This window comes from Molossus molossus, unplaced genomic scaffold (assembly GCF_014108415.1).
Source record: "Molossus molossus isolate mMolMol1 unplaced genomic scaffold, mMolMol1.p scaffold_m16_p_8, whole genome shotgun sequence".
Taxonomy (NCBI): Eukaryota; Metazoa; Chordata; class Mammalia; order Chiroptera; family Molossidae; genus Molossus; species Molossus molossus.
The window spans coordinates 104,340,324-104,368,158 of record NW_023425402.1 but is presented as its reverse complement, the minus strand read 5'-3'; the positions used below and the strand labels follow the sequence as shown (position 1 = coordinate 104,368,158).

General features: G+C 42.3%; 1 protein-coding gene across 7 annotated transcripts in view; it reads right to left on the bottom strand.

Moving 5' to 3' along the window:
- Positions 1–27,835, bottom strand: part of ARID1B (AT-rich interaction domain 1B) — a 413,931-nt gene that overhangs the window by 339,129 nt on the left and 46,967 nt on the right. For all 7 annotated transcript variants that reach the window (XM_036249054.1, XM_036249055.1, XM_036249058.1 and 4 more), the window contains exon 2: positions 18,872–19,066. In XM_036249054.1, the coding sequence (XP_036104947.1) occupies positions 18,872–19,066 (195 nt within the window). The remainder of the gene's footprint in view (positions 1–18,871; positions 19,067–27,835) is intronic.

Below are 27,835 nucleotides of genomic sequence, written 5' to 3'. Positions count from 1 at the left end.
TGACTTTCGGGGAGGCTCCGTGGTGCAGGGGGGGCTGCAGATGCTCTCAGCAGTCAGAAAGTCCTTTTCCAACTAAATATAAGCTTAAAACATTTTACTTAACTTGCCCTCTTATTATTCTAAACAGCAAAAGGCAACCAGAAAAATGTTATCTACTTGGAGTTTGCGTTAATAACTTTCTTACAGAATGTACTCACGTTCAGTGTAACCTTACAATTTAAACAAGCAGGATCATCTTTGACCCAAATGTCACTAAGATGTCTGCTCTCACATGCAATCCCCACCGGAATGTTTCTTCCTTCATATCCCTTCTCCCGACTAGACTCTCTCTCTCAGGTCCCCTTCACCGGGCACTGACTTCTCCGGACACTAAGAGAGCCTTACTGGCCTCCCCACTTCCGCCCTCCCCTTCCCTGTCCTAAACACAGCTGGGGAGATGGTTTTCCCAGCAGCACTTCCTGAGTTCCATGAGGCCTTTCCTGGCTGATCTAAACAAAGGCCATCCCCCTGCACAGCCTCCTCGGACCAGCCCTCTGCCTGCCAGAGGGCACTCCCGTGTACTGACCAACGCATTTATTCAGAGGTTTATTCTTAGTCCACAAATGCTTTGAGCCACTGAAAAGTCTCGTGTATTACCAGGGAGCACACTGTAAAAACCTTGTAAGCAGGCAACAGGTTGGTGAGAAAAACTGCTATATTAAGGATGTCTTTGTGAAGATTTCCAGTCAACATTTCAGATTAAATGCTCATGTTTATTTCTACTCTCGCATAGAACCTCATTAAAATAACAGTAAAGAGAAAATTTTAATTAGTAAAGAAATTTTCTTAAAAGTATAAATCCACAAGGACAAAGAAAACATAAGATAACAGCAGATAAGAGGTCAAAAAAATTTTGGAAGGAAAATTGCTGATACACAAGTGATAATTAAAGTTTTAATTTGTTCTAAGTGAAAAGATAAGAGGCAAGATAATTAAAGCTCAGAACCCCAAAGACTCAGGAATCAGATCGTGGCAGTGGGGTGGGTGAAATATCTGTAAGGAGTAATTCAGAGCCCCCCTTCCTAATCGTCACCCCAATCCTGTCAGAAGTCAAGAGGATTTCCACAGGAGAGGCTGGCAATAGACAGAAGTCAGTGGAAAAGAGAGGATTAAATGGAAGTATAAATAAATACATACATACATACATACATACATACATATTCAGCCTCCAGATGCTGTGATTTCCTCTCTGGATGAGTTAATTGGGGAGGGGTGGATATAGAAAACAACTTTTCAGGGTCCCAAACAAAATGGCCCAGGCACACCTGTGGACACACCTGCCCAAATATCCAGTTCTTAGCTTTGTGTTCACATGCACCTCACTGTTACATGTCAACAGAACACCAATGACATCAGACATCTCAAGATAGCCTCCAACAAGAAAGACAGTAGGACTCAAAGGAAACATAGACAAGCAACACCACAGAGTAAACCTTCAAAAACAAAGATCCTGCCCTGGCCTGTTTGCTCAATGGTTAGAACATCGACCCGCGATCCAGAGAGACCCGGGTTCAGTTCCCGCTAAGGGCATGTACCTCGGTTGCAGTTTGTCCCTGGCCCTAGTTGGGGTCGTGTGGGTGGCAGCCAGTTGATGTCTCTCTCTCTCTCTCTCTCTTTCTCCCTCTCTCCCTCCCGCTCTATCTGAAGATAAATGCAAAAATGTCCTTGGGTGAGAATTTTAAAAAAAGATCCTAAGATGATCTCCAAGGAGATAAACTGTATCCATGAAATAATAAAATGGTATAAATAAAAGAATTTAACAAATAAAAACAAGTTTGTAAAAAGTAATACTATAAAAAACAAAAACAAAAAAACAGAAAGTAAAAATTCACCAGAACAGCTAATAAACAAACTATCTACCAATAAAATTTCTTTAAAAAAGGGGGTGGTGGGGGGAGGATAGAATGGTTAAAAATGTAAAGAATTAATCTAGGATTTCTAACATCCAACTAATAATTCAAGATAGTAAGAGCAAAGAAAATCTATAGATGAGGAAATTATCAGAAAGCTGATACCCTTCCCCTCCAAAAAATTCTCAGAATTGAGTTCCACACTGGATGGGACCAATAAAAAGAATAGAAAAATATCAACTCCGACGTTCATCAGTATTTTAGAAATCAGAGAAATAAAAAGCCTCTAAGGTTGCCAGAAAGGAAAAGTAGGAGACATACAACTTCTCAACAGAAACACTTGAGCTTACAGGGCAACAGCACAAGAGCTTCTGAGGAAGAGTTACTGCCAATCTAGAATTCTATACTCAGCCAAACAATCATTCAAGTGTGACAGCAGAAATAGCATCTTTCTGACATACAGGAAAATCTTCCTCTCCTGCACATTCTTAAGAAATTACTGGAGAATGGCCCCACCAAAATGAGGAGATACATAAAGACAGAAGACATGAATGCCTAAAACTGAGGTTCAGGACAAAGTAATTCCAAGAACAGTGGTTAAGGGAAGTCTTACTCCGTGTGCAGCAGGTCACAAGAGTAATACAGTACAGAGTGGAGAACGAGGCACAGCGATTGCAAGACCTACCACCGAGGGGCTCAACCACTGCTGCCGAAGCCACAGAAATTTGGAAACAAGCAACATGCAACATGTTTCATTCTGGTCAAAATCTGCTATGGTGGGTCTAACCGAAACATCTGAATGCCTTCCAGTTGCAAAGGAGGCTATGAATTTGAGTTCTGAATTCTAAATTGTAGACGCAGAGCTTTTAAATGTGGACGTTTCCCCAAGCACAGAAAGGCTGATCAAAAGATGATGGGCAGCTATGAACAGGAAAGGGGTTCACTCGAGTCTGACTAACTGATGAGTTCCACATAACTGAGAGGAACTATACAGTCATACCAGAGGATGAGGATTAACTGGTGATATATATTTTTTTCTAAAGTAAAACAATGAGGCAATTATCAACTCTAGAATAACATGAAGTTCTATATTAAGGAAATAGTCACAGTTCATATCTCAACTATAGACAGTTATTTTATACAGTCCTATTAATGTAAACATTGGATGTTGACTTAACCTGGATTTATGATGTAACAGGAACGGGGGAAGGGAACAGTAGGGCAGGGCAGTGTAAAGTAGTTAACTTTGCACAGTGGAGTTGATAGTCTAAATTTGAAAAATGAAAAACTAGTCACATAATCATGTCATTTAGAAATATGGATTTAAGTACCAGAATAAACCATTAAGAGATGAAAATGGAAGCCTCTAGGGCAGTGGTTCTCAACCTTCCTGATGCCGCGGCCCTTTAACACAGGTCCTCATGTTGTGGTGACTCCCAACCAGAAAATTATTTTTGTTGCTACTTCATACCTGTAATTTTGCTACTGTTATGTCTTAGGCGACCCTGGTGAAAGGGTCGTCCGACCCCAAAGGGGTCGCGACCCACAGGTTGAGAACCGCTGCCCCAGGGACTAGCACTCGGGCAAGGAGAGACGGAGTGGGACTTGGTTTTTTTCACAAGGAGCTTATAATACTGTTTTTTAAACTGTGTGCACATAGCATTGAGGAAACTTTTTTTTAGCTTTTCCGAGTATGTGTCTCCTCCAGCAGACTGTGAGCCTCTCCACGGCCAGCCCTTCCTCCTGGCGGAGGACCTACGGCAGACCCTCTTTTCACACCGCTCACCTGTGGCCAGATGTCCCACCGCTCACCCAGCTGTGCCCTTTTCACAGCACACAGCCTCTGTTACACAGAAAGGGGAACGACCCTTCCAAGTAAGATAAAACTCTTAAGCAGAGACTGTTGGGTCAGTCAGACTGACCTGGAGGTCCATGAACCAGAACCAAACTAAGCGAAGTAGAGCAACAATGGCAACAAGGGGAAAGTTTGCTAGTGGTGACACTGGCACCCTTTCAACATGACCTTCTAATTGATCTGCTGGGTACAGCGACCACACGCGGCCTGTGGAGTGTTTAAGCATGCAGACTTGACAACACAATCGAAGCATAAAGTCCATCCCATTTCCTAACGGCAGGTGAGCCATGAGGGTGCACCAGGTTTGCAGCCTTCCTTCCACATTAGAATCAGGGTGTCAGTCTTCAACTCTTCACCTTTAAAATAAATCATTTGACTTGATTCATGTATGACTCTGGATAACTAATTTGTAATAATCGTATGATGCCAGTCTTACATTAGCCATTAATGTAAGAACAATGTAATGAATACTAATAAAAATGCTCCACAAATGAAATAAAGGAGGGGGGGAAACATGAAGGAAGAGAAAATCTTACATATAGTGAATTTAATAGATCTGATTAACAGAAGCAAGAACTCTATTACCTTTTCTTTTGTAATCTGAAAAGATATGTAGCAAATGTATGCAACCTGGCATAACAAGAACAGATGCTCTAAAATATGTTATCAGGGGCAATAATAACAGATAAAACTGGCAATAATCAGAAGAACTGGTAAGAGGTGCCATTGCTTACATTCCTATTTACAATAGCACAGGTCACAGAAAAATATAAAAGTCAACTATTAAGCTTCTTTAAAGAGGAAAATAAACAATGTTTAAGTTTTTATTCAAAATTTAACTTCCGTGTGTGTGTGTGTGTGTGTGTATTTCCATATCATCATTCAACCACAATAAAAGTTCAGATTACTGATTACATTGTCTGAATATCACTTTAGATTTTTGGCAGGTTCCTACTTCTAAAGGCAAAACTCATGAGCCACGCCGACTGCAAAGGTGACTGCCTGCCCCGGTGTGCAGGCAGCTGCCCTGGAGGTGGTGTGCAGCAGGGGCACACTCTAACCTCCCCGGTGGGAGAAAGTACGGTTAATGGAGATCACAGGCCATTTTTAAAAGGTCTACTTATTAAAACAATGTTTACACACACTACATTTCTTCCCCTTCTGGACACATGAAGAGATTAGCAATTTTTTCCATTCTGAAAGCCTAGGTATGGAGAGAGAGTTTCTCCTCTTAAAAATCAAACAAGATCAGCCAGCCTTCAAGCAGGAGCCCTGCTGCTTTCTGAACAGATCCGTCAAAGCACGGCAAGGGGCAAAGATGAAAGGAAAATCTGGAGACACAAGAAAAAAAAGTTAAGATTCTATGCTTGTGCAAACTTAAAATGTGAAAATTTCTGTAAAATTCACCCAATAAAAACCTTTAAAGCCTAACTGAACTGAAAAGCACCCCCACTTTCTTCTCAGACCCAGAAAGTCCTACTCCAAGACCCAGATCTAATGTCACCTATTTCAGAAAGCCACCTGCCCCAGAGCATGCTCTACAAATCTTGACTGTAGCACCCAGCACATCATCTTCCAGTAGCTACATACATGTGACTCCATGAGTGTACTTGGAGGCCCCCTACAGTGAATAAACCATTAAAGACCTTAATAACATTCTCGTAATTCAATAAACCAAAAATAACAGCAAATCAAATGGATGTATGTGATAATGGTATTTACCTGAACCCAAAAGACCAATTTTTAAAATTCAGTAGGGATCTGCTATAAGTAGAGTCTGCTTGGATTCACATGTGTAGTCTAACAACCCCCTCCCCAACTTACCCCTTCCTACCCTACACCCAGGGAAGTATCCCTCCACGTTGCCTTAGCACCAGGGTAAACATCAATACCTGCACTGCTTCATCTGCTCAACCTATCTGTCTGCAGAGTATCCTGGAAACAAAGACCTGGTCATTGTCATCTCTGTATTCTCCAATGACTAGGACAGTATAGAACACATGGCAGACATTCAATATATGTGCCGAGTTAAACTAGAAGTGAGCAAACTCAAATTATAGTATGAACTATTTTTCTTTGAAGCGAATCACTTTCATACAATTTTATTTTTTTTAAAAACTTTGTGTTTACTACCACAAACAGAAAACCAGTACTGTTTGCCATACAGAAGCTAATCACAAAAATACATTCTATGAACACAACACAGCATGATTACATTCTAACTGGGTACAGACGCCCTCCCTAGGCTCTTAGACGGAGGCCTGATCTTTAGAAAACGACGAGCGGGTAGGAGGGGCCAGGAAGGGTTAGAATGGTAGACTTCAGTCCACACGAAAGACAGAAAGTAAGAGAATTCTTACTGCATGACGCAGTGCCATGCAACGACCTGCCCAGCAGCAGCGGGACAAGTGGCACGTATGAGAAACTCAGGGCAGGTGGGCTTCCACACCGCACTTACCTGCAGAGAGAGCAGCGTCCGCCCCTGCAGCTTCGAGGCCTTGGGCAAGCTACCTAACTGCTCTGTCTTCCCACGGGCAAAGATTCGGCGAGAATGACACAAGATGATACATGTAAGGGGGTTGGTAGGATGCCCTGGCACTTAACAGAATCTCAGTAAATATCGGACCAAAGTTAAAATCCTATGATTCTAATGAAAATGGTACCGCTGCTGTGGAAAACAATTTGGCAGTTCCTTAGAGTCAAACACAGAATTACCATATGACCTAGCAATTCCACTCCTAGGTATATACTCAAAAAATTGAAAACAGGTATTCAAACAACTTGTACACAAATGTTGACAATAGCACTATTCATATTAGCTAAAAAGTGGAAACAATCCCCATGTTCATCAACAGATGGACAAACAAAATGTGGTCTATCCAAATAATGGAGTAACGTTTAGCCAAACAAAAAAAGATACGAAGCACTAATACACACCTGAAAATACTATAGGAAGGGAAAGAAGACGGACACACAAGGTCATATGTTGCATGACTCCATTTATATGAAGTATCCAAAATAGATAAATCCATGGAGGAAAAAAAGATCAGTGGTTGCCAGGGGCTGGGGAAGGAAGAAACAGGAAGTGATGCTTACTGGGTACAGGGGTCTCCTTTAGGGGTGGTGAAATGTTTTAGGACTAGTCAGAGGTGATGGTTGCACAGTACTGTGAAGGCACCACTGAACTGCATACTTTAAAATGGTTAATTTTGTTATATGAATTTCACCCCGATAAAAATAACTGCTCTGATTCTAAGTGTGACAGACGTAGTAAGTAACATTCAATTTTCAACTTAGTAAAGGTCACAGAGGACTTCCCATGAAGCTAATGTGCAATGTCAAAATGAGGCCACCTTAATTATAATCAGTCTTATTATTCAAAAACTCTAGTGAATTCTGGTCTCAGTGATGAGAAGCATTCGTTTTACCAGAATCATAAAGTTTAGTGACAGCACTAGCCATAGATCTAAATCTTTGCTCAGATTAACCCGATTACCCTCCCTTGCCTCAGTTCCCTCATCTCTAATTATGGTCGTAACGCCGGCTTCAGAAAGCCACCACGAGGACTGAGTTAATCCACGTAAACGGAGTAAAACAGTGCCTGACACAGAATAAGCAAGGACTATTATTATTAATCATAAAATAAAGATAAACAAGTATGGCAAAGTCTGAGAACATTCATGCAAAAGTATCTAGTATAATACCTGGCACCACAATTGTCACTATTATCATCACCCACGGACAACACCTCCTACTTTACAAATAAGAAAATGGGCCCAGGAAGATGGTGACGACAATGATGAGGACAAAGCGGCAAGGCCTGTTCTGAGGCACTCAATTCCTGTAGTTCTCTCAAAGTAAAAGTTACAATCTACCACACACCTTCAACGAGAATGAAGCACAGAGGAACAGTTTGTTTGCATTCGACCTAAATTACATCCTTCCTCCTAGGTGTAACTCTCATGCTAGGGGCAGCCATGATCAACAAGCGACAGAGCGTGGTGGGCACAATGCGTCACGGTGCCAAGTCTGCGTGTGGAACATGCCCTTGCTGAAAGCTAAGCTTTCAGATTAACCCGATTTGGCCCCATAAAGCATATGAAAGTCTCTGCTAAGAAGAGTGGGTTCAACTTACCAATTTAACTTACAGAGAACTAAAATGTCATATTTGAGGTTTGTTCTTCATAAACAAACACCAAGCTGTATACAATGCCAGTTAAGCACGGGCTTCAAACATTCCCACACCACAGAGGGCTTCAGGCCCATTTCACAGCCCCGCTCTCCTCCCACGCATGGCAGGGCTCTGCCTCTACTGTGAAGGAATTCTCCCCCCTCCGGGAATAAATCCCTACCGGAAAAACATCAGTTTGCTATAACCGGCACCCTAACTATTTGGGAAGTTTTTCAGTAAGGACTGTCAAACGACAGGGATTAGTACCAAGATCTGAGTTTGTATCACCTTATGCCAAATCCAATCCAGCTATGATCTGGAATCTTTGCTCACTTCCCTACTTAGGGTATCCCACTCACACGAGAGAATTCAGAGGACCAGCCATGAAGTCAAGTAGCAGCTGTCTCCAGTTATTCAATGGGGTTGGTATCAGAGGAAGAACACAGACCCTAACAATGCACACGGTGAAATACGCAACAACAGCCCCTCAGCAGAAATTCCTGAGGAATCAGGCGCAGGGTTACAAGGAGGCCACATGGCTGTCAGCGGGCTTCCCAGCAGATCAGAGGAGCCAGGCACCGCAGTTCCACTGGACACTGAACGCCGTGGAGGAGCAGCCGCCTCCCCGCCGGCACGGGTGGCAGGTCTGCCACTAACGCACTGGACCTTCCTGCAACGGGGGCCAGAGGTCACCGGCCCGTCTTCTAGTCTGTAAACTCTTCCCTTTGTTCGTCTGAAATGTCTGTGCAGTGCCATGTTCTGTTCCAGAGGGACCACAGCAGGGCAAAACCAAGGCCTAACAGGAGCGACGTGCACACCTCACGTGGTGAGTGCTATGGGGACACGGAACAGGGCGAGGGGCGGCGAGAGGCAATTTTACTTGAGTAAGTCCCAGAAGGCATCTCAAATTCACATGTGAACAGAAACCTAAAAGAAGTGAGAGCACAAGCCCGACAAAGACTTGGCCGGAGCCTTCCAGGCAGAAGGAAGCACCCACAGGCACGGTGGGAGGGGTGCGCATGGCGGTGGGGAGGCAGGAGTGAGGCCTCAGGAACCAGGAGTGAAGTGGAGGTCGCAGGAGCAGTCCCCTGGCCTCTCTTACACCCTCCGAAAGGGCCATTCTGGGCGCTCTGCTGAAAACAGACCACGGGGTGGCAAAAGTCAGGAGTCCACTGTGGTAATCCCAGTGGGAGGTGGTGGGGCTTGGTCCAGGTGGTAGACGTCGAGGTGGCGAGAAGTACTCAGTTTCTGGATATATTCTGAAGGAAGAGGCAATGGGATTATCTAACAGATTGAAAGGCAGAGAAAAAAAGGGGGACTGAATTTTGGCTTGGGCAAGCAAAGGATGAAGCTGCCACTTACTGAGAAACTTTGGAACTATCAAGAATAATTCTGTGTTCTCTACAAAAATTATAACCAAAAAGCTCAGCCTCCAAAATCTAGAATTCAGAACTCAATGCACAGCTTCCCTTGCAGCTAGGAGGCATTCTGAAGACTTAAATTCTCAGTTAAAGACGATCACAGCTGAGGGCTTTTGGCGCTCTGCACACTGCATACTGCTCACTGCCCATTGCCGGAGGCTTCCAGCAACAGCGGATGGGTCCCTGGTCCCTCGCTTCACTCTCCATTCTGTACTAGACTCTCTAGTGTTCCGCATGTGTGTGGTAAGACATCCTCGGGCTGTCATTCTGGGAATGACTCCAAGGGCACCGTGGAACACCTGATGTTGAAGACAGGGCCAATGATGTCGCTAGGTTATCCCTCGTCCCACAGCTCAGCTCGAGACACGGGTGAGAAGGCAGGAAGTTCCCCCTGGCTACCCAGGGGACTTGGAAGGGAACGTGGTCTTTCCTCTTCTCTCCAACCTACTGAAATTTGGCCTGCTATTGAGGAATATGAGTTTCTCATTTCCAAGACCCCTGACAAATGGCAAAGGAATTATGAATAGGAAGTAAAGACTCATCTGTATAAGGCCCAGAACACTGAGGAGAACCTCCAAAGATATAAAATGCTTAGAATATCTCTATTATTGGGATATCTGAAAATCTTCTGGGAAATTTCAAGGAAATAGAATAATTAAAGGAAAGGGAAGTCAGCTCTTGGGCTGACCCTGTTAAGGAAATATTCTGAGGTCATCCAGCCCACAGGCCAACAATTACTCTGACCCTTTCCTTTTCCTTAGTCCTCTCTGGGAGCCGTGACGATGCTGACGACAGAGGAACACGTGGCCCCCTTGCAGGGCTGGGAAGCTGTCCCTGAGTGGCTGCCTTTGCTCCCTTCCCAGCACACCGTCCTCCATCGCCCTCCTTGGGACCAGCCACCACCGCTATCCAGCTAGTTTTTCTGTCTCAAGACCAGTAAGGAAAACTTAATTATCTCAGCAATGACAGACTTTTGTCTTTTACTCTAATTCTGTCCTTTTCTGCTATGGATACTACTCTCACTCTGTTTCTGAATGTTTGAAGTTTTGTAGAACTTGACATGGACCTTTGACGAACCCGGAAGAGCCAAAGCCACTGGTCTGACAGTTATTTTAAAAAGATAAAAAGAAAGTATGCTCTTAATAATGCAATCCCAATAAAGGCAGACCAGTTTGGTTAATTCGTTAGAAGGCGGTCTGTTTTCGGGGTTAAACAGACTCCTTCCTAGGAAACAGGAAGCTGGTAGCTCCTGGTACTGCAGACTATTACAACACCCTGGCTGCGGCTACTAGGAGGAAGGGGTGTTCACGTTCCACCAATACCCCACCCCCAGGGCTCGGCTTCAGACTTTCCAGGAAATGTCTGACACCTGCTCCACGTGGGGAGTTCCCCTTGAGGCCAGAGAAACCCAAATGACGCAGCCCCCAGCGAGTGAGGCGTCCACACAGCCACCCTAGGAGAAGCGAAGCTGCTTCCTCCCTCCCATCTTCTCCCTCGTGACCCCCTTCCTCCCCCCATGCCCCCACCCACCCCCCTCCTCCCTCCCTGCTGCCTTGTTCCTCTCACTTCACTCACAACTACAGATTTAACATTCAAAGCTACTTTTCAAAATTATAAGGATATATGTCTTTAATAAATTTGTTGCATATAAAAATGATCAAATCGCCATAAAGAACTTCTTACCGCCCTGGCCGGTTTGGCTCAGCGATTAGAGCGTCGGCCTGCGGTCCTGAGAGACCCGGGTTCGGTTCCCGCTAAGGGCACATACCTCGGTTGCAGTTTGTCCCCGGCCCTGGTTGGTTGTGCGGGTGGCAGCCCCTCGATGTGTCCCTTCACGTCGATGTTTCTCTCTCTCTCTCTGTTCCTCTCTCTCCCTCCCACTCTACCTGAACAAAAAACAAAAAACAAACAACAAAAAAGAACTTCTTACCAAAAAATTTTAACTTTCTTATACTAACATAAAAGAAAACTACCTTTAGCCTTAGAAAAAACCTGTTTTAAAATACAACAAACAAAGCCTTGCAACTGGCCGCCACAGGAGATTAACATAACGGCGCAGAACTCAAATCCTAAAGTGTGTCTGTGGTCAGAGGTCACTGTGCACAGCTGATCCCAATATTGTACAGTATATACTTATTTTCCAACTACTTGGAAAGTAGTAACAAGTAAAATGAGTAATTACTCCATCTTTCTTTGCTTCCTTTTGTGATTCCATCTCAACTTGAAGGTTTTCTACATACTAAAAAGATAGACTGCCATTCTACACATCTAACATCCCAGGAGTGCAGAAGTAGTTATCTGAGAAAACTCTCACTTTAAAAACAATAAAATTAAAGAATGTGGGTCAGTAGCTGTATTAATACAAACTGTCAAGCATCAACCTATAAATTTCAAAAGACTACATCTGAAATGACAAGACTAAAATCTAAAACTACAATGAAGAAACATTCACTTAGTATTATTTTAAAGGAAAATTCCAAGCTAGGAGACCTTGTAGTCAAATTCCCTCAGCCGCAGATGAGCCCAGGGAGGTCTAGATTTTTCCACTATTGCACACAGATTAAACATTAATTGGCAAGGACTAAACTGCTCCAACTCCTGGTCCTGGGCACATTTCATCCCTTTAGGGCAGTTTCTGGCTCACAGGGGAGGGCCCAGAAGGAGCCGCCAGCAGGTGGGGGCTGCTGGTTAGGAACCTGCTCTGGGTCCCTACTCCCTGGTCTATCTCGAACACCTGGCTGTTAATTCCAGCTGCGCAGGGGAATCACCTGTGGCGCTCACAGAAGCCAGAGTTGGGGGTCCTTTACAAGCAGATGCCCTTGGTATGGGCATCCATCCCTGGAGTTTTTAAAGGACCTAGGAGGTTCTAACATTCCACGAAACTTGCCAACCACTGGCCTAAGATATGCTACTTCCTCACTTGAACTTTTAATTTATCTTCTGGGATTTTTGTGTGTGTGTTTTTAAAGGCACACTGAAGGAATATGGTTGGCTGATTTTACTGATATCAACTGTTAGTTTTACTTGAATTGTTTACATTTTAATATAAATACCATACTTCATATTTATTTGGTGAAAGCAAAAAAACGATTTTATTTATTCGAAGAAACCTGAGACACTTTATACACCCCTATGTTCAGTGCAGCGTTATATACAATCACTAAGATCTGGAAACAGCCCAAGTGTCCATCAGTAGATGAATGGATAAAAAAGCTGTGGTACATTTACATAATGGACTATTACTCAGCCATAAAAAGAACAAAACTTTACCCTTTGTGAGAGTATGGATGGACCTGGAGAACATTATGCTAAGTGAAATAAGTCAGTAAGAGAAAGACAAGTATTGTATAATTTCACTCATATGTGGAATTTAATGAACTGAACTACCAAGCAAAACAGAGACAGACTCAGATAGAGAGCAGGCAGACAGCTCTGAAGGGGGGGAAAGAGGGTGTGCAAAAAGGAAAGAAAAAGAGAAAGAACTCAAATAAAATAAAATAACATTGGGAAAAAAAATTTTTTTTCCCTTTATTGATTTTAGAGAGAGAGGAAGGGAGAGGGAGAGAGAGATAGAAACATTAATGAGAGAGAACATCAATTGGCCACCTCCTGCATGCACCCCACTGGGGATTGGGCCCACAACCTGGGCATGTGTCCTGACTAGGAATCGAACCGGCGACCTCTGGGTGCATGGGTCGACGCTCAACCACTGAGCCACAACAGAGTAAACGTTCAGATAAAAAAATATATATACATAGCAACATAAACTTCCTAGTATAAAAGTAGCCTTCCAAACTAAAGGAGAAATCATCTCACATTTTCTCATTAAGGTGATTTCAAGTATAAAACCTTTTCTTTTCTAATTTTGAGGGAAAAGGCTAAAGATTTTAAACTTTATATAACTTGAAATATGATCTCCTTTAATACACCTCTACTAAGAATATCACATCACATGCTTTGAAATCCAACTACAATATAAAAAGTAAATAAACCAGTTAAGTATTCCAGAAATTTAAATTTTAAGGAGCAAATAAAAATTACCATATCTACAAATCTTTTCAAAAAAAAAATATTTTCTTGGTACAAAACTCCTTCTACAGGGAACTTTGGCATCGAAGACAGTAGCATCTGCTCTCTACTTGGAAGCAGAAATGTGAGGCGTAAAACGTATTTTGTTGGTAAACTGTAAGCACCTTCATGTTCACCAATGAAGAACAACTGAGGAAACCCAGGCGAAGTGTGGCCAACAATCAGCCGCTGTTTTTCAAGTCCGCCTGGCCGAGGGCTGCACACCTTCAGGTGTCAGCAACGAGCCTGGCTCGCGGCTCTTAGCAGGGTCCGTGCATGTATAGAAGCACTGTGATCAACGGTGAACAAACTCTCACAGCATTCCCTACTTTACAGGCCAAAATGTTTACCTTTGTTTTATTAATGTATTTGTTACGTGTATTTTACACAGGTAAAATGCATGTTTAATATATTATCTATATACATATACAGATATATTTCTTTACAGTACGATACCAGCGTCAAACAAATGTTTTAAATTCTGTGTGTGAGTGTGTGCACACGCAGGTACAGACGAGCATCTTTAAGTGAATATAAACTACCAAAAAATTAAGTCTAAATGTAAAGCAGACACTAGACACACATTCCTCTCCGCTACGTCGTCAAGCCTGCCTTTCTCATCCTATCACACCCAATCGTGCTCCTTAAAAATAGGAAGTCGAAGCTCTTTTAAGAGAAAACGAAAATTAGGCCCTCACTATTAGATTCGCATTTGGGATTCAGAGACGGAGTCTAAACAAACATTTCGTGTCAAAAGAATGTAGAGTTTTTAAGTCTTTAACCAGACCTCCCCTCCCCATTCATCCTTACTTTTCAGAGACATTGTTCAAACTATATCAAAACAATGTTAATTATAAAAGTAACACTGGTGGGAATCCTAGAACCTGCTTGGCTGCCTTAATAACCCCCCAAAAAACATTTATTTTAGCCAAACAATTGTAATGTTTGTCTCCTTTTAGAAACATCTGCTGCCAAGATAAACATTTGCACTGGAAGAAGTGTTTTGGCTGTTAAGATGGCACCAAATAAAATGCTTATGTTCTAAAATAAATATTTTACACAAAATACACACAGCAAAATAGACATATCCAAAGGGTGTAGAAGATAAATTAAAGACGCAAATTAAAACACCTATCGAATTTTAAACTTTTTTCAAAAGAAACTCAATTTTTTTTTTAATAGAGTGGAAAGGAGGGTGAGGGGGAGAGAGAGAAACATGAATGTACGAGAGACATCAATTAGTTGCCTCCTGCATGACCCTGACTGGAGCCAGAGATTGAACCTGCAACCCAGGTACATGCCACTGACTAGGAATCAAATCTGTGATCCCTTGGTCCATGGGCCAATGCTCTAACTGCTGAGCCAAACGGGCCGGGGCAAAAAAAACTCATTTTTAATTCCATTTTATTTAGATGGAAAGTGTTAAGTTTTACTTTAACAAAAATAACAAATTTCTATTTAATTTTGCCATACTTTCTTTCAAAACAACGATTATATTCCATGTTCTTGTAGTTGTCAAGGTCTTCACAATACAGATGTTTTTAAAAACTAAAAAGGTCATCATTTCCCATAATAAAAGCGCTCATGAACTCAAATCTTTCCCTTGCCCTCCTTCCCTCTCCCTCACTGTGTAATGCAAACAGGCATCAGATTACACAAACATCTGCATCAAGGTAAAGAGAGTTCAAATATTGACCCAATAACCCTTGATAACTCAAGAAAAATCTCAGACTACATAATCTGACTGACACAAATAAATATACCTTGGTTTCTGTAGCCTATTTCTCCTGGGTGCTATTTCGTTTATATGAAAAACCTTTTTTAAAGCAAGCTGCACAGGCCTATGCTTACGTTTACAGCACAAAGGACAAGAAAAATGAAACAAAACATTTGTTCACCTATGTCCCTGATCCAGGAAGGGATATCTTGCGAAGTTTTTAAAAATAACAGAAAAACTCAGGAAGAGTCCGAATCTAGTACCCTTAAAAGAGACATCCCCTGTGCAGTTCTGTATTAGATGAAATCAACCAGTGTACTCTGTTAACCATCCCCAGGTTTGAATTCCAGGAGCCTAAAGGCAGAACATTCTCCACAGAGGCATAGAAAATTCATTTACCCTCTCAGCTCAATGAAAACCCAAGTAGGCTAGTTTTTAGGGCACCATGCAAAACAAATCTGTTTAGCCATGTATTTGCCTGATGATATGGGAGAATCAGCAAGTGAAAGACCACAAATCTAGTTCCAGTTAATAAACACCAAAATGATGTACTATTATCACATCATGCTTCAAAGAATCAGTCATGAGTTTATTTCAAAATTATCACCATACAAATCAAGAATCGCCAGGTTAATACTAAACCCCAACAGTGAGTGTCCAGCAGCTCCTCCAGACTCAGAGACAAAAAGCAAGTAAGTGACACTACCCATGTTAAATTTCCTATAAGCTGTGCAGTTCTTTCTAACTGAATCCTCATTTAAAATTCCCGTCACAAGAGTGGAGTACCTGCCAGGAATCAAACTGTGACCCCCGAGCCAAAGACAACTTACCACTCAGCTGGTAAGTGGGCCACTCAATTTACAAACTTGAATTCCTGCATTTTAATCCTTTGCAGAAATACATGAGCAATATTAAATGAAATGGATTCAGCTCATTAGAGGTTCACAAACCAAACACAGAAAGCTTTGGAGGCCGTCCAAAGCAAAGTCATGGCTAGGTGGTGATGTCCACTCAATAAAAACTCAATGTCATCATTATCTTTCAACTTTTTTCCTGAAGAACATTAGCAACCATGGCTACAACAAGGCTCAGACAATTACATCAATACTAGGAGAAGACAAACAGGACTGCCAGCCAATCACTGTGCCAGGATTTCGTGGGCAAGTTTATAATTACCCAAAATTCACAAACAAAGCAACTCACTGAAAATTCCTCACCAAGAACAGAGACTAAAGCTAACAAAATAAATCTGATCTAATAACCTTTAACCAAAAACTTCCCTTTTTTCCCCAAAGCCTACACCTAACTGATCACATAAGTTGCCATGTATGATAAAAGCTGTGTCCCCTTTAAAATGTCACACACGTTCAAAAATGCACTTACAGCTATGTTTAGCTTTTTAGATTTCAAAACAAAATAGTATATTTCAAGGCTGTATCATAGCTAACGAAAAGGTGAAAAGCAGTAAAGTTTAGAACCTTTGCTTATGATGAACCCAATAAGAGAGTTTAACATTTTTCAGCCAGAGCATCGGTTTCTTACCAAATACACTACTTCCCTTTCATTATCAGAAGGATCTGTGTTAACAATCAGGCATTTCTTTTGGTTAGCAGTAAAATACCTAATCTAAAACCTTAATTAAAAATTTGCTGAAATACTTGGTAAGTAATCTTCATCAAGTTGTCTGCTTGCTGGATTTCATAAATACGTTAAGAGTCTCAGGGACTAAATAAACCAAAACGCTAAGAACTCTGAGGTTACTCTATGTATCTGAAATACGTACTCTACTTTTAGCCTTACACATGTGGGGGAGAAAATAATAACAACATTCCTAAGTAATCATTCTTCACACACCTTCTCCAACTGTGAGAGTCCCACTTTGGTACTACAACTAAGCCCATGTCAAAAGCTTCTAGGAAGACGAACTCACTCAGAGAAAGAGATCAAGGAGCACCCAGCAGCTTGCCAGGGAAAGCACCTTTTGAAATGCCTTTCCAATTTCACATCAGGAAAACAGTGGAGAGGAAGGTGCAGAAACAGGAGTGACTAGCATCCACTCCTCTCCACTGGTCCATCCAGTTACATTCTTTTTTTTCTTTTAAGATTTTTTAAGGTCCTGCTACTTCTTACTATCTTTCCGCCCCTACTCTCTTCCTGTGGCCAGAGCATCACACAGAACTATCAGCCTCCAGACAAACGCGCCAGGGCAGAGTTAGGGCTTCATCAGCCAGGCCTTCCTCCCCTCAACTAAGGGCCAATCAGCTTTAAAACTGGATCAAAGGAACAGGGAGAGAAAACAATTCTCACCTTACTTTGCAACCCTTGACAAAGTACCTCCCTCTCACAATTAGCAGTCTCAATGAAAGATTTTTACTCTGGATAGTAAAATACTGCTGGAAGAAAGGAGTAATGTTGGAAAAAATTAAGAGTACAATTAAATATGCAACTGACTGCTAGACTTCTGGGGGGCTGATCTCCAATAACCGGGGCGAGAACTTCCGACAGGAGCAAAGGCTGTGTAAGGAACCAAGAGCAAGGACTCTAAGGCTGAGCGACTTCTGTCTTTCCCTACAACCACCTGAAAATAAAAACATCACCAATGGAGGAGCAAAGGAAAAGAAGAAAGACAATGTTCGTTTCTAAAAGAACAGGCTCAGCTGCAACTTATCCATGAAATTTCAGTTCACAGTTACGTGGCATTTAAAGTATGAGGGACCATCCTCCGATCCACTTTGGAGAGAACAAAAGTGCTAGCCAGTGTTTTTATCTCCACAATGGATTTTTGGTCAAACATGAGGATGACTGTCCCGAGAGAAGTGCAGTGAGCCCCTGGAGTGGGTTGTGGTGACACCTCTGTGGAGTCAGTCCACGTTCCAGGGCACCAGCCCAAAGCACCCTCAGGGTTAAAGGCATGGGGTGAGTTTATAAATAAGCCTCTCTGGTGTTCCTAGTTAACTAACTACCCTGACAATTCAGAACCTAATTTACCCTTTCCAAATTTCATGCTTCCTCAGGCCAACATAACAAGGAGATACTCGCCTGTGCCCCAGAGACTGTGGGTGTAGTACTGCGAGAAGGCAGATGGTCGTTTAAGGTAACTATAACTGTTTGATTCTAGAGACAAATGCTGGGTCTTGAGAACAGGAAGAGTCTTTTTTGTTTGTTTGAAGTAAAAACAGAAAATCTAAGAAAACAGATGCACATCAAATCCTCTTACGTGAAATACAGAAACCGGTTTCAAAAGGTACAGAAGATAATATGTTAAGAAATAAAAGCAAAATAACTTTCTGGGAAGCAAAAAAAATTTTTAAGTTGATGCTGTCTTTATGAGAAAGACCTTTAAATAACTTAAAACTTCGCCTTAGGAAATCTATTCACAGCTCACAATTTGACACAGTCAAAACCAGAAATGTTGGAAAGCCAAGCTCACTTTGGGACCAAGGTCTATATAATTTGCTGCAAAATGATGACAGGGTACATCTTTCAAATATGGCTGGTAACACTGGCTGGCCTTCTCCCAACCAGGTTTTTTGTCCACTTTGTTCTAAGAAGCTCACTTTTCCTTCTTTAAAAGAAAGGGGGGAAAAGTGTACCTGTGATCATACTGAAAATACTATGAAAATTAAAAGAGAGCAGAAAATCAGTGGTATGCCCCTAACTGTCTCAATACCAATCTTAGGTAGACAGTAAAAGACAAGACAGACGATCACTGATGAGAGGAGGTGGTGGGGAGTAACAAGTGGCACAAACCTGCTGCTGTGGGTACTGCATTCCTCCCATGGCCCCTGGGGTCCGACCCTGGATGCCGATAGGATACCGCTGTGGGCCTGGGGGGCCGTACGAACCTCCAGGGTAAGGGCTGCTCTGCTGAGGCTGAGAATGAGGGTTACTGCCCATCCCATACAACTGAGGTCTCTTCATCACCATGGGATCCATCGGGCTGCCCTGTGAAGGGATAAATGAAGAAGTAAGCTTGTTAATTATTTATTACAAAGGAAGAAAGTTTGTTATGCTGACACATACATTAAAAACCACAACTATCATTTAGAAAAATGTTAAAAACAATGATCTGACGAAAGAAAACCCAGAAAAACATTAAGAAAAATACCTACATGAATACAAGATATTTTATTTTTGTACTTTTAACAATTAAGAGGAATCGGGAGGAAACAACATAAGGAAAGATTATGCATCCCAAGCAGAGAGAAAACGTTTGCATCTGAAATTCTATTATGCATATAGAAATGAGCAAGACAGTAAATCTCACCCAGCTCCTTTTGCTTACTAGTAATAAAGGCAAAGTATACTGAGTGGTTAGGGACACCTTCTGACTTCAAAGTATTCTTAGAACTACTTTATTTTAGACCTGAGTCTGCAAGTCCTTATCAAACTTTAATGCATCTGAGTGCTCATTAGAAAGTGAAAGGATAGATTTTAAATACTACCAAATGTCCAGGGTAAAATTTTTCACAGATCACCAGTGCGCATGAACAAGCACCCAGACTATGAGTCACAAGCCATCTTCCTATGTAAGTAACCATCTTACCAAACATAACCAGTTCAAAACTAGACTTTGAGTTTTATTTTTGGCTTAGTGAGTCAGCCACGGGCCTCAGGGCCAAGGCCACTCGGGAGAGCCAGAACTCGAGCCTCAGCCTGGGCTTTCATGCCCTGGGTGCTTCAAAGAAGCAAAGCACGGTGGGGGAGTCCCTCCCTGCAATGGTACAGAGCCCTGCAGCATTCATCTAACAGGTCGCTGGTCCTTCCTTCCAAAACCATAGACTGCTCCCTACTGTGTGCCAGACTCTATGTTCACACTGAGTTCATGGAAACTCTCAAGAAGGTTTCAGGATGCGCGGCACAAGTAAGAAAAATCCAGGTTCAAGGTAGGGAGGGGCAGGGCGCAGAATACCACAAAGCAGCAGCAGCATAACGCACAGGCTCAGGGGAGAGGCACTGTCTGGCGTTTATGAGGGACACAAGCAGTTTATATCCAAATGAAGCAGGAATTTGCAGAGAAGAAGCTGAAGAAGGCAGAAGCCAGCACATACAAGGGTGAGCCTTATATGTCATTTGAAAGGCTTCAGATTGTACCTCAGGGATAAACAGAGAGCTACAGTCAGATCTGCCTCTCAGAAGGCTGATCTCTGGGGCAGCTGGCTGGAGCCAGGGCGGGTGGCCGCAGCAGGCGGGTGAGCTGAGGTCCTGAACTGGTAGCAGTGGTGGAAGAAACCAGCCCGGATTCAAGTCACAGAACAGAAATGCAGCACAATTTGGAGACTGAGTGGTGGAAGACAGGATCAAGATGGCTTCACTGGTGATAAGACACCATCTGAGGCAGAGCACGCAGGGGTAAGCAGGGGTAAGGCTCTCCGGGGAAGTGAGAGCCTTCAGCACTCTATATTAAATCTGACGCTCCTACAGGAAATCCAGGTGAAAATGTACAGAAAGAAGAGACACAATGAGTTCCGTTTGGGCGGTCAGGTCTGACCTAGAATGACTAGGGAAATCATCGCACAGAGGACATGTGCCCCTGGAGGGCAGCGATCCTTTCTGCTCTACTATTATACCTCCGGGACGTAAGTCAAACAGTGCACTTGGCACATAATAAATGCTCAATAAATACTGGATGAATTAATCAACAGGAAGCATGCAAAACAATAATTTTATCCAGGAAGAATATATGAAAACAGAAAAATAGGTGGAGGATAAAATTCTAGAAAATATTACCATTTAAGGGAAAAAAGAAGCCACAAAGAGACTGAAAAAATCATCAGAAAATGCAGTTCGATGTTCTAGAGAGCATGCTGTTGTGCAAGAAAAGGGAGTTATGCGGAGCAACAGAACAGGCGAGCCAGATGCAGACCAGGTGCCCAACGGGTGAGGCTAAAGCTGGCGCAGTACTGGTGACCAGGAGGTCACTGCTGACTTTGGCAAGGGAGTCTCATCACAGAGGCGAGGGCAGAAAATGAAAGTCTAGGAACTGGGGCGCGAATGGGAGGTGGGAGAGGGGAGCCAGGACTGTACACCCCAAACCCAAGTTGAAGAAGCTAAAGGAACTGCCAGGCCTGCCTCCACAGACACCCAACCCAAGGCAGCATGGGTCTTTGCCCCTCTCCCTTCTTAGGGTTACCCTTGTGCTCATTAGAATGACGATCAATCCATTCGCCACACATTAACTGAATATCTACCATGTACACTGTGCCAGGTACTGGAGGCAGGAAAATGAGTGTCAGTGGCTATCTCGGAGAAGCGAGCAACTCACTGAAGGACAGGGCTGAACGACCACAGGCCGGGCAGGGACGTCCTAACTGGACACCGGCCTTGGCTGGGAGCATCTCAAAGGGTCTGCCGCGGGTGTTGACAAAGCCTCCCTCCAGGAAACACCTGAGCTCAGTCCTGAGGGCTCTGTGGGAATCTGCCAGAAACCGATCTGAAATCTAAACTGAGTAAAAATATGTGTAGGCCAAACAGTTCTGCTCAAAATTCACAATTTCATGGATATTGAACTGTGTTACTTTTACCAGTCAAGAAAAACTGTACATAACAATGACAGAAATTGTTCAAACAATATACTGATGTTACACATGTGCCGAATTCACTATCCAACATACAAACATATGTTCATAGACATATTGAAATAAAACTATAAAGTAGGACTAAGAATTAAGTTTTCCCCAGAATGATTTAAAGTAGAATTTATGCCTTAAAAAGCAAAATGTAATTATTTTCCACGCTTTGTTGCAAACGATAAAAGAAAACTTTCTAGGGAAGTGTGAAAAATCAAGGCTGAGCTGGTGAGCCCAGAATCCGCAGAGCGAATGAACAGCCTACAGAGGCTGAGCAAGTCTGATTTAAGTCTAAATTTCCAATACGGGCCTTGTGGCAGCGCTGTCTTCACATTCAGTCCGGATTAGCCAGGGCAGAGGGAAGGTCTGCTTATTTCACTTTACATAACACACAACCAAAACTGGAGTAATTAAAGCAGAAACTTAAAATGGGAAAATGATTAGAATGTCTACATTTTAATGCTATAGATAACAGTGCAGCAAGTTCATCTTATCAGTGACTAAAATTGTTTTGTAATATCAATTTCATCACTGCCATAAACTCTCCCAGAACTACTTAAAATTCAGTTAATTTGCACCCATGTCAAAGATGTTAGCTTAACCACGAGATTTCTCAAAATCGAAAGCATGAAATAAATACACAGATTATCTGTACATCTCAAAATACATCAAATACATTTCAGGGAAACTTCAGATATGAAAACTGATACTTATACAGTGCAAATTATTTAATTTTAACCTTCTCTCCCTTGGCCTATTATTAAATATTCACCCACAATTCAAATCCTCCTGCTGTGTACTCTTGCTGTTTCTGATATTAAATATGGACTACTGCAGGGTCTCAACCCCGGCCTCTTACAAGTACCTCTAAAAGAAACCAAAGACCCAACCAAATATAAGACTTTTTCAAAAAAACATAAAGGCCAAGTCGATTCTCATATTCACATCAACCCGAAATAATTCTCTATTTCTATCATCTACCCTTCTGTTGATATATTCCAGAGTATCTCCATCTTCATTTCTCACATACTACAATTTACACTGTATTAAAAGATCATCCACGTTGAGTAGTCCTCAAATACGTCTCTCAACATATTATTCCAAACATGTTTTTCCTTCCTAGATATCATTCCACAACTGCTGTAGTCTAAGCTTCAATTTCGTAAAATAAAACAAGTACTTTGAAGGCCACAGTATGAACCACCCATTTTCAAAGAGCATTTAACATAACTATAGGTTATATATATCTCACACATACCCACAGACAGGTATATATGAGTTATACACCTCACACACACATGCACGTATGAGTTATACATCTCTCTTACACATACATACATACACTTGTATGTACGAGTTATACATCTCACACACACCCACACACAGATATGTATGACTTATACATCTCACACTCATACACACATGTGAATGTATGAGTTACAGGTTATACATCACACACGTATATGTTACAGGTCATATGTCATATGTCATGTCACACACACCCTTTCCTGGATCTCCCTTCTAAGTGCCAGTGCTGCCTCCATCCTCCAAAAGCCTCAGAATGTTTCCACCCCTCAGATTATATTACATAAGAAGTACAATGTAGATTTTTAAAATATGAATTGGAATATAGATTCTAAACACATAGGTAGCACACTTAGGCTGTAGTCTAGGTTTAAAGGTTTTCAGAGGCCAGCCTAAGAATCCAACTCCCCTTTGAAAGAGTATCCAAGCCCGGCCAGCGTGGCTCAGTGGCTGAGCGTCATCCCATGCACCATGGAGAGGTCACTGGTTTGATTCCAGGTCTGGGCACACCCAGGTTACGGGCTTGATCCCCAGTACGGGGAGTGCAGGAGGCAGCCAATCAATGATTCTCTCTCATCAATGTTAATATCTCTTTCTCCCTCTCCTCTCCTATCTAAAAACAATTAAAAATATTTTTTAAATAATTAAAAAATAAAGAGTATCCAAGTTAAAAACAACTTACTTTTATTATACTTTAGCTAAACTTGATGCTTTTTATACTCAGATACTCCTTCATTACCACTCTTTCAGAGTATGTTGGGGTTTTTGAGATGTTGTGTTTTTTAATCCTCACCCAAGGATGTTTTTCATTTATTTTAGGCAGAGAAGAAGGGAGATGGGGAGAGAAACACCAATGTAAGAGAGAAACATCAATTGGTTGCCTCTTGTATGTACCCCAACCAGGCATCAAACTCACAGCCTGGGTATGTGTCATGGCTGGGAACTGAACCCACAACCCTTCAGTTCATGGGATGATGCTCCAACCAACTGAGCCATACCAGCCAGGGCCAGAGCATGTTTTTATAATAAAGATATCTATGTAACTGTATTTAGTCCAAAATATCAAGTTAAAAAGATAGTTTGATAGTAGTTTCTTTATATATATTATTTCACAATTTTTTAGCCCAATTCCTGAGACCACACACTAAAAACGGCATGACAAAGAACCATCGCTCGCACCTTTTCATCTGTAGTCACACCTATACATCTAGATTAAACAAGAGCTCAGAGAAAGAAACCTTCCCCTTCTGAGTCATTATTTGGGAAAATGTTCTATCTCAACACTAAAAAAAACTTTTGAAGTAATATTTCACTACCAATAAAAAGACAAATATAATGAAACCCAATGTGAGTAACTGAGTACTTGAATGAGTAGGTAAAACTCCTGAAGGATAATGGTCAATAAGCTTTAAACAAAAGCTTTAGGAATTGTATCTGTTCCAACTCTAATGCTCTCCCAAGTGGGCAGGGGTGCGATTTACCCAAACGTGCCCACAGCGACGCGGACTCCAATTCTGCGGGGGACCACATGGTCTGGGGGGGAGGCACGGGCTTTGGATCCAGAGCAGGTGCACCCAAGCCCTCACGCACCACTTCCTACCACCGCATGAACCTGAACACACTGCTTATTTCTTGGTTTTCTCACTCACTGAATGGGAGAACTAAGACCTACCTAACAATTATTGTGAAAACTGAATTAGTAAGAACGATAAAGGATCTCTGAGCCACTTCCCAATTGTTCCAAGGAGAAAACTGAAACTGCCAAGTGTTCAGTGGTTACGAACACACGAACGAGCGTAACACATCAGCACGGGGCTACACAGAGGCACGGCGAGCACACGGCCGCCACGCGGAGGTCTAAGGGCAGTGCGCGTGAATTACGGCCACGAGAAACCAGGCTGACGACGATCAGAGCTGCCACCGTGACCTGTAAGAAGTGCTGTCATGTCTGAAGCGATCTATGTTTACTTTTCTGTGATGCTAAATATAACTCTAAAATGCCTCTAGTTTTTTCCCAGGCATGCTGCAAACATTACCAGGGCGCTCTGTGGGGTGGGGGTAGATGGGCCGCAGCTGTCCCGCCTTCGTCCTCCATGCCTGCACCCACACGCCATGTGCAGCACAAACAAGTAGGGAAGAGCTACTAGTCCTCCTGAGGCTGCTCCTGCTCTCCTCTCTGCCTACGACCACGCTCCCTCAGTCTTGTTCCAGACCACAGAGCTTCTCCCTTCCCCCACCCCCGGAACACCACGCGGACCTGCCCAGAATCTCTCCGGTGCTGCCTGTAAAAGACCTCTGAGTTGCCTTGTATTGTTATTTAATTCATGTACTCTTTTTCCACTTTTCATGTGTTATTTCTTACCTCCCAAGCTGACTAAAATGGCAATGTACACGCTTTGCATTTCTTTATGTCTCACTCAGCATACAGCACAAATTACTTAGATGACTGGTGATTCACTTGCGGAATGATGACTGATCACCTAAAGTAAAACATTCTTGAAACTAAGAAGTAGCCCTGGCCGGTTTGGCTCAGCGGTTAGAGCGTCGGCCTGCAGACCAGAGAGACCCGGGTTCGGTTCCCTCTACGGGCACGTACCTCAGTTGCGGTTTGTCCCTGGCCCCGGTTGGAGGTTGTGTGGGTGGCAACCAGTGGATGTGTCTCTCTCACATCAATATTTCTCTCTCTCTCTTCCCCCGTCTCTCCCTCCTGCTCTATCTAAAGATAAATGCAAAAATGTCCTCGGGTGAGGATAAAAAAAAGAAAAGAAGAAGTAAACATCACTAACTAATGTCTACAGCAGCTTGGCACATGTCAAGTCGATGATAACACAAAATCCAACAGTCATAGTCAAGTTCTTTTCCTAATGGCATTAAAATCTGTTTAAGTCAAAAACAGAACAGGGCACCAGAGACTCTTCCCTCATTTGATAAGGAGTCCACATTCCTCTTCAAGCCAGGTAACACCAAGATTCTCAGTTCCTACTGTCAGCACTACCACAGAACCCAATCACCAAAGAACTTTCCAGCCCAGATGGCATAATGGAAGCTGGGAGCTGTGGGCCCGCCTAGCGTCACAGAACTAGGGCAGAGCTGAGACCAGAACCAGTTTCCTAACTCAGGTCTTATTCCCTCTACTGCACTGTGCATCCATGTATGATCATGAGACTGAGGAAAAAATTCAACCCAGCACCTAAAACCATTCTGTTTTCTGCTGGTGACAAAATGATACCTTTTTATTAAGACTTGAACTAAAACACTGGAACTTCAAATTGGGTATGAGCATACTCGAAGTTCTTCTTCCCACTGTAGGAATCTCTGCCACATTCTACAATAGGAGGAATCAAGAAGTGAAATTCTAAGATACCAGGAAAAACAGAAAAGGCTGTTCTATGGTTGCCTCTAAGAACCATCAAATTATTGATGCCCTCTCACCAAGATGCCATTCAAAATGTGGGAGGAGGGCAGGAAGGGGCCAGAATACTCACGGACGTGGATGGAAAGAGTACTATTATCTATCTATCTATAAATATGTGTGTGTGTGTGTGTGTGTAGTATCTATATAGAGAGATAATATATATGTGTATTATCTACATATATATTGACTTTAGAGAGAGAAAGGATGGGTTGTTTCACTTATTTATGCATTCATTGGTTGCTTCTTTTTTTTTTTTTAATCCTCACCCAAGGACATTTTTTCACTTTTGTTCAGATAGAGTGGGAGGGAGAGAGAGAAACATCGACATGAAAGGTACACATCGATGTGAAAGGGACACATCGAGTGGCTGCCTCCCGCATGACCTAACCAGGGCCGGGGACAAACTGTAACTGAGGTACGTGTTCTTGAATGGAATCGAACCCGCAAACCATTGGTCCACAGGTCGACACTCTAAACGCTAAGCCACACCGTGGGCCGGGGTTCACTGGTTGCTTCTTGTATGTGCCCTGACCAGACATCAAACCCACAAACCTTGGTGTATTGGGACAATGCTCTAACCCACTGAGCTATCCAGCCAGAGCCTACTGTCAATATTTTTGGTTTTGGCCTTAAGTAAGTTACAGAGAACATATATATACCGTGGAACCACAGAATGAAATTTGAAGGAAGAGGGCAGGGGATAAGAAAATTTTTTTGTGTAAAAATGGGATTATAGGAAAATTTTATTTATGCAGTTTTATCTGAAATAAACATGTTTTGATGTACAAGTTTAAATGTAAAAGTTTGTTTTTCACAAACATTATCATTAAACAGGAGTAGGAAAAAAATAATTTTATCTAGCTACACTATAATTTTATCCTGAATCTAAAATATCACTGAATTTTTACTTTTCAGAATTAAGATTAGCCATAAAATATTAACATGTTGTTATCTGTGTGTAAAGGATAAAGGAACTGTCATAAACTACCAAAAAAAGTAACAATCAGAAGCTGTGATTCTTAACTCTCAGGGATACTCTAAAAATGCATTCATGATGTATATACATCCTAAATGTATCATTCAGTGTCAGAGGTTCATGGAATATCCTATGAAAAGCCATCCAAAGACTCTCCTGACCTGCATTGTCAAATACTGACCAACTCCTGCCATGCATTACTAAAGCACTTCAGTACCTTCTCATCTGCTCACAAGTGTTAAAGACACCCTGAAAAAGGATTCAGCAACAAAACAGCATCGTGGAACAGAAAAGACCCTAACTGGTTCATACGTGATATGTGTATGAATTCTCTAAGTGTCTATACCATGAGTGTTATGAATTTCTTCCTTGTATATAACAGAAATCTGTTCCTTGTAATTTATATCCATTGGTTTTACCTTGGTCCTTTTGCAAATATTTGAAGATAG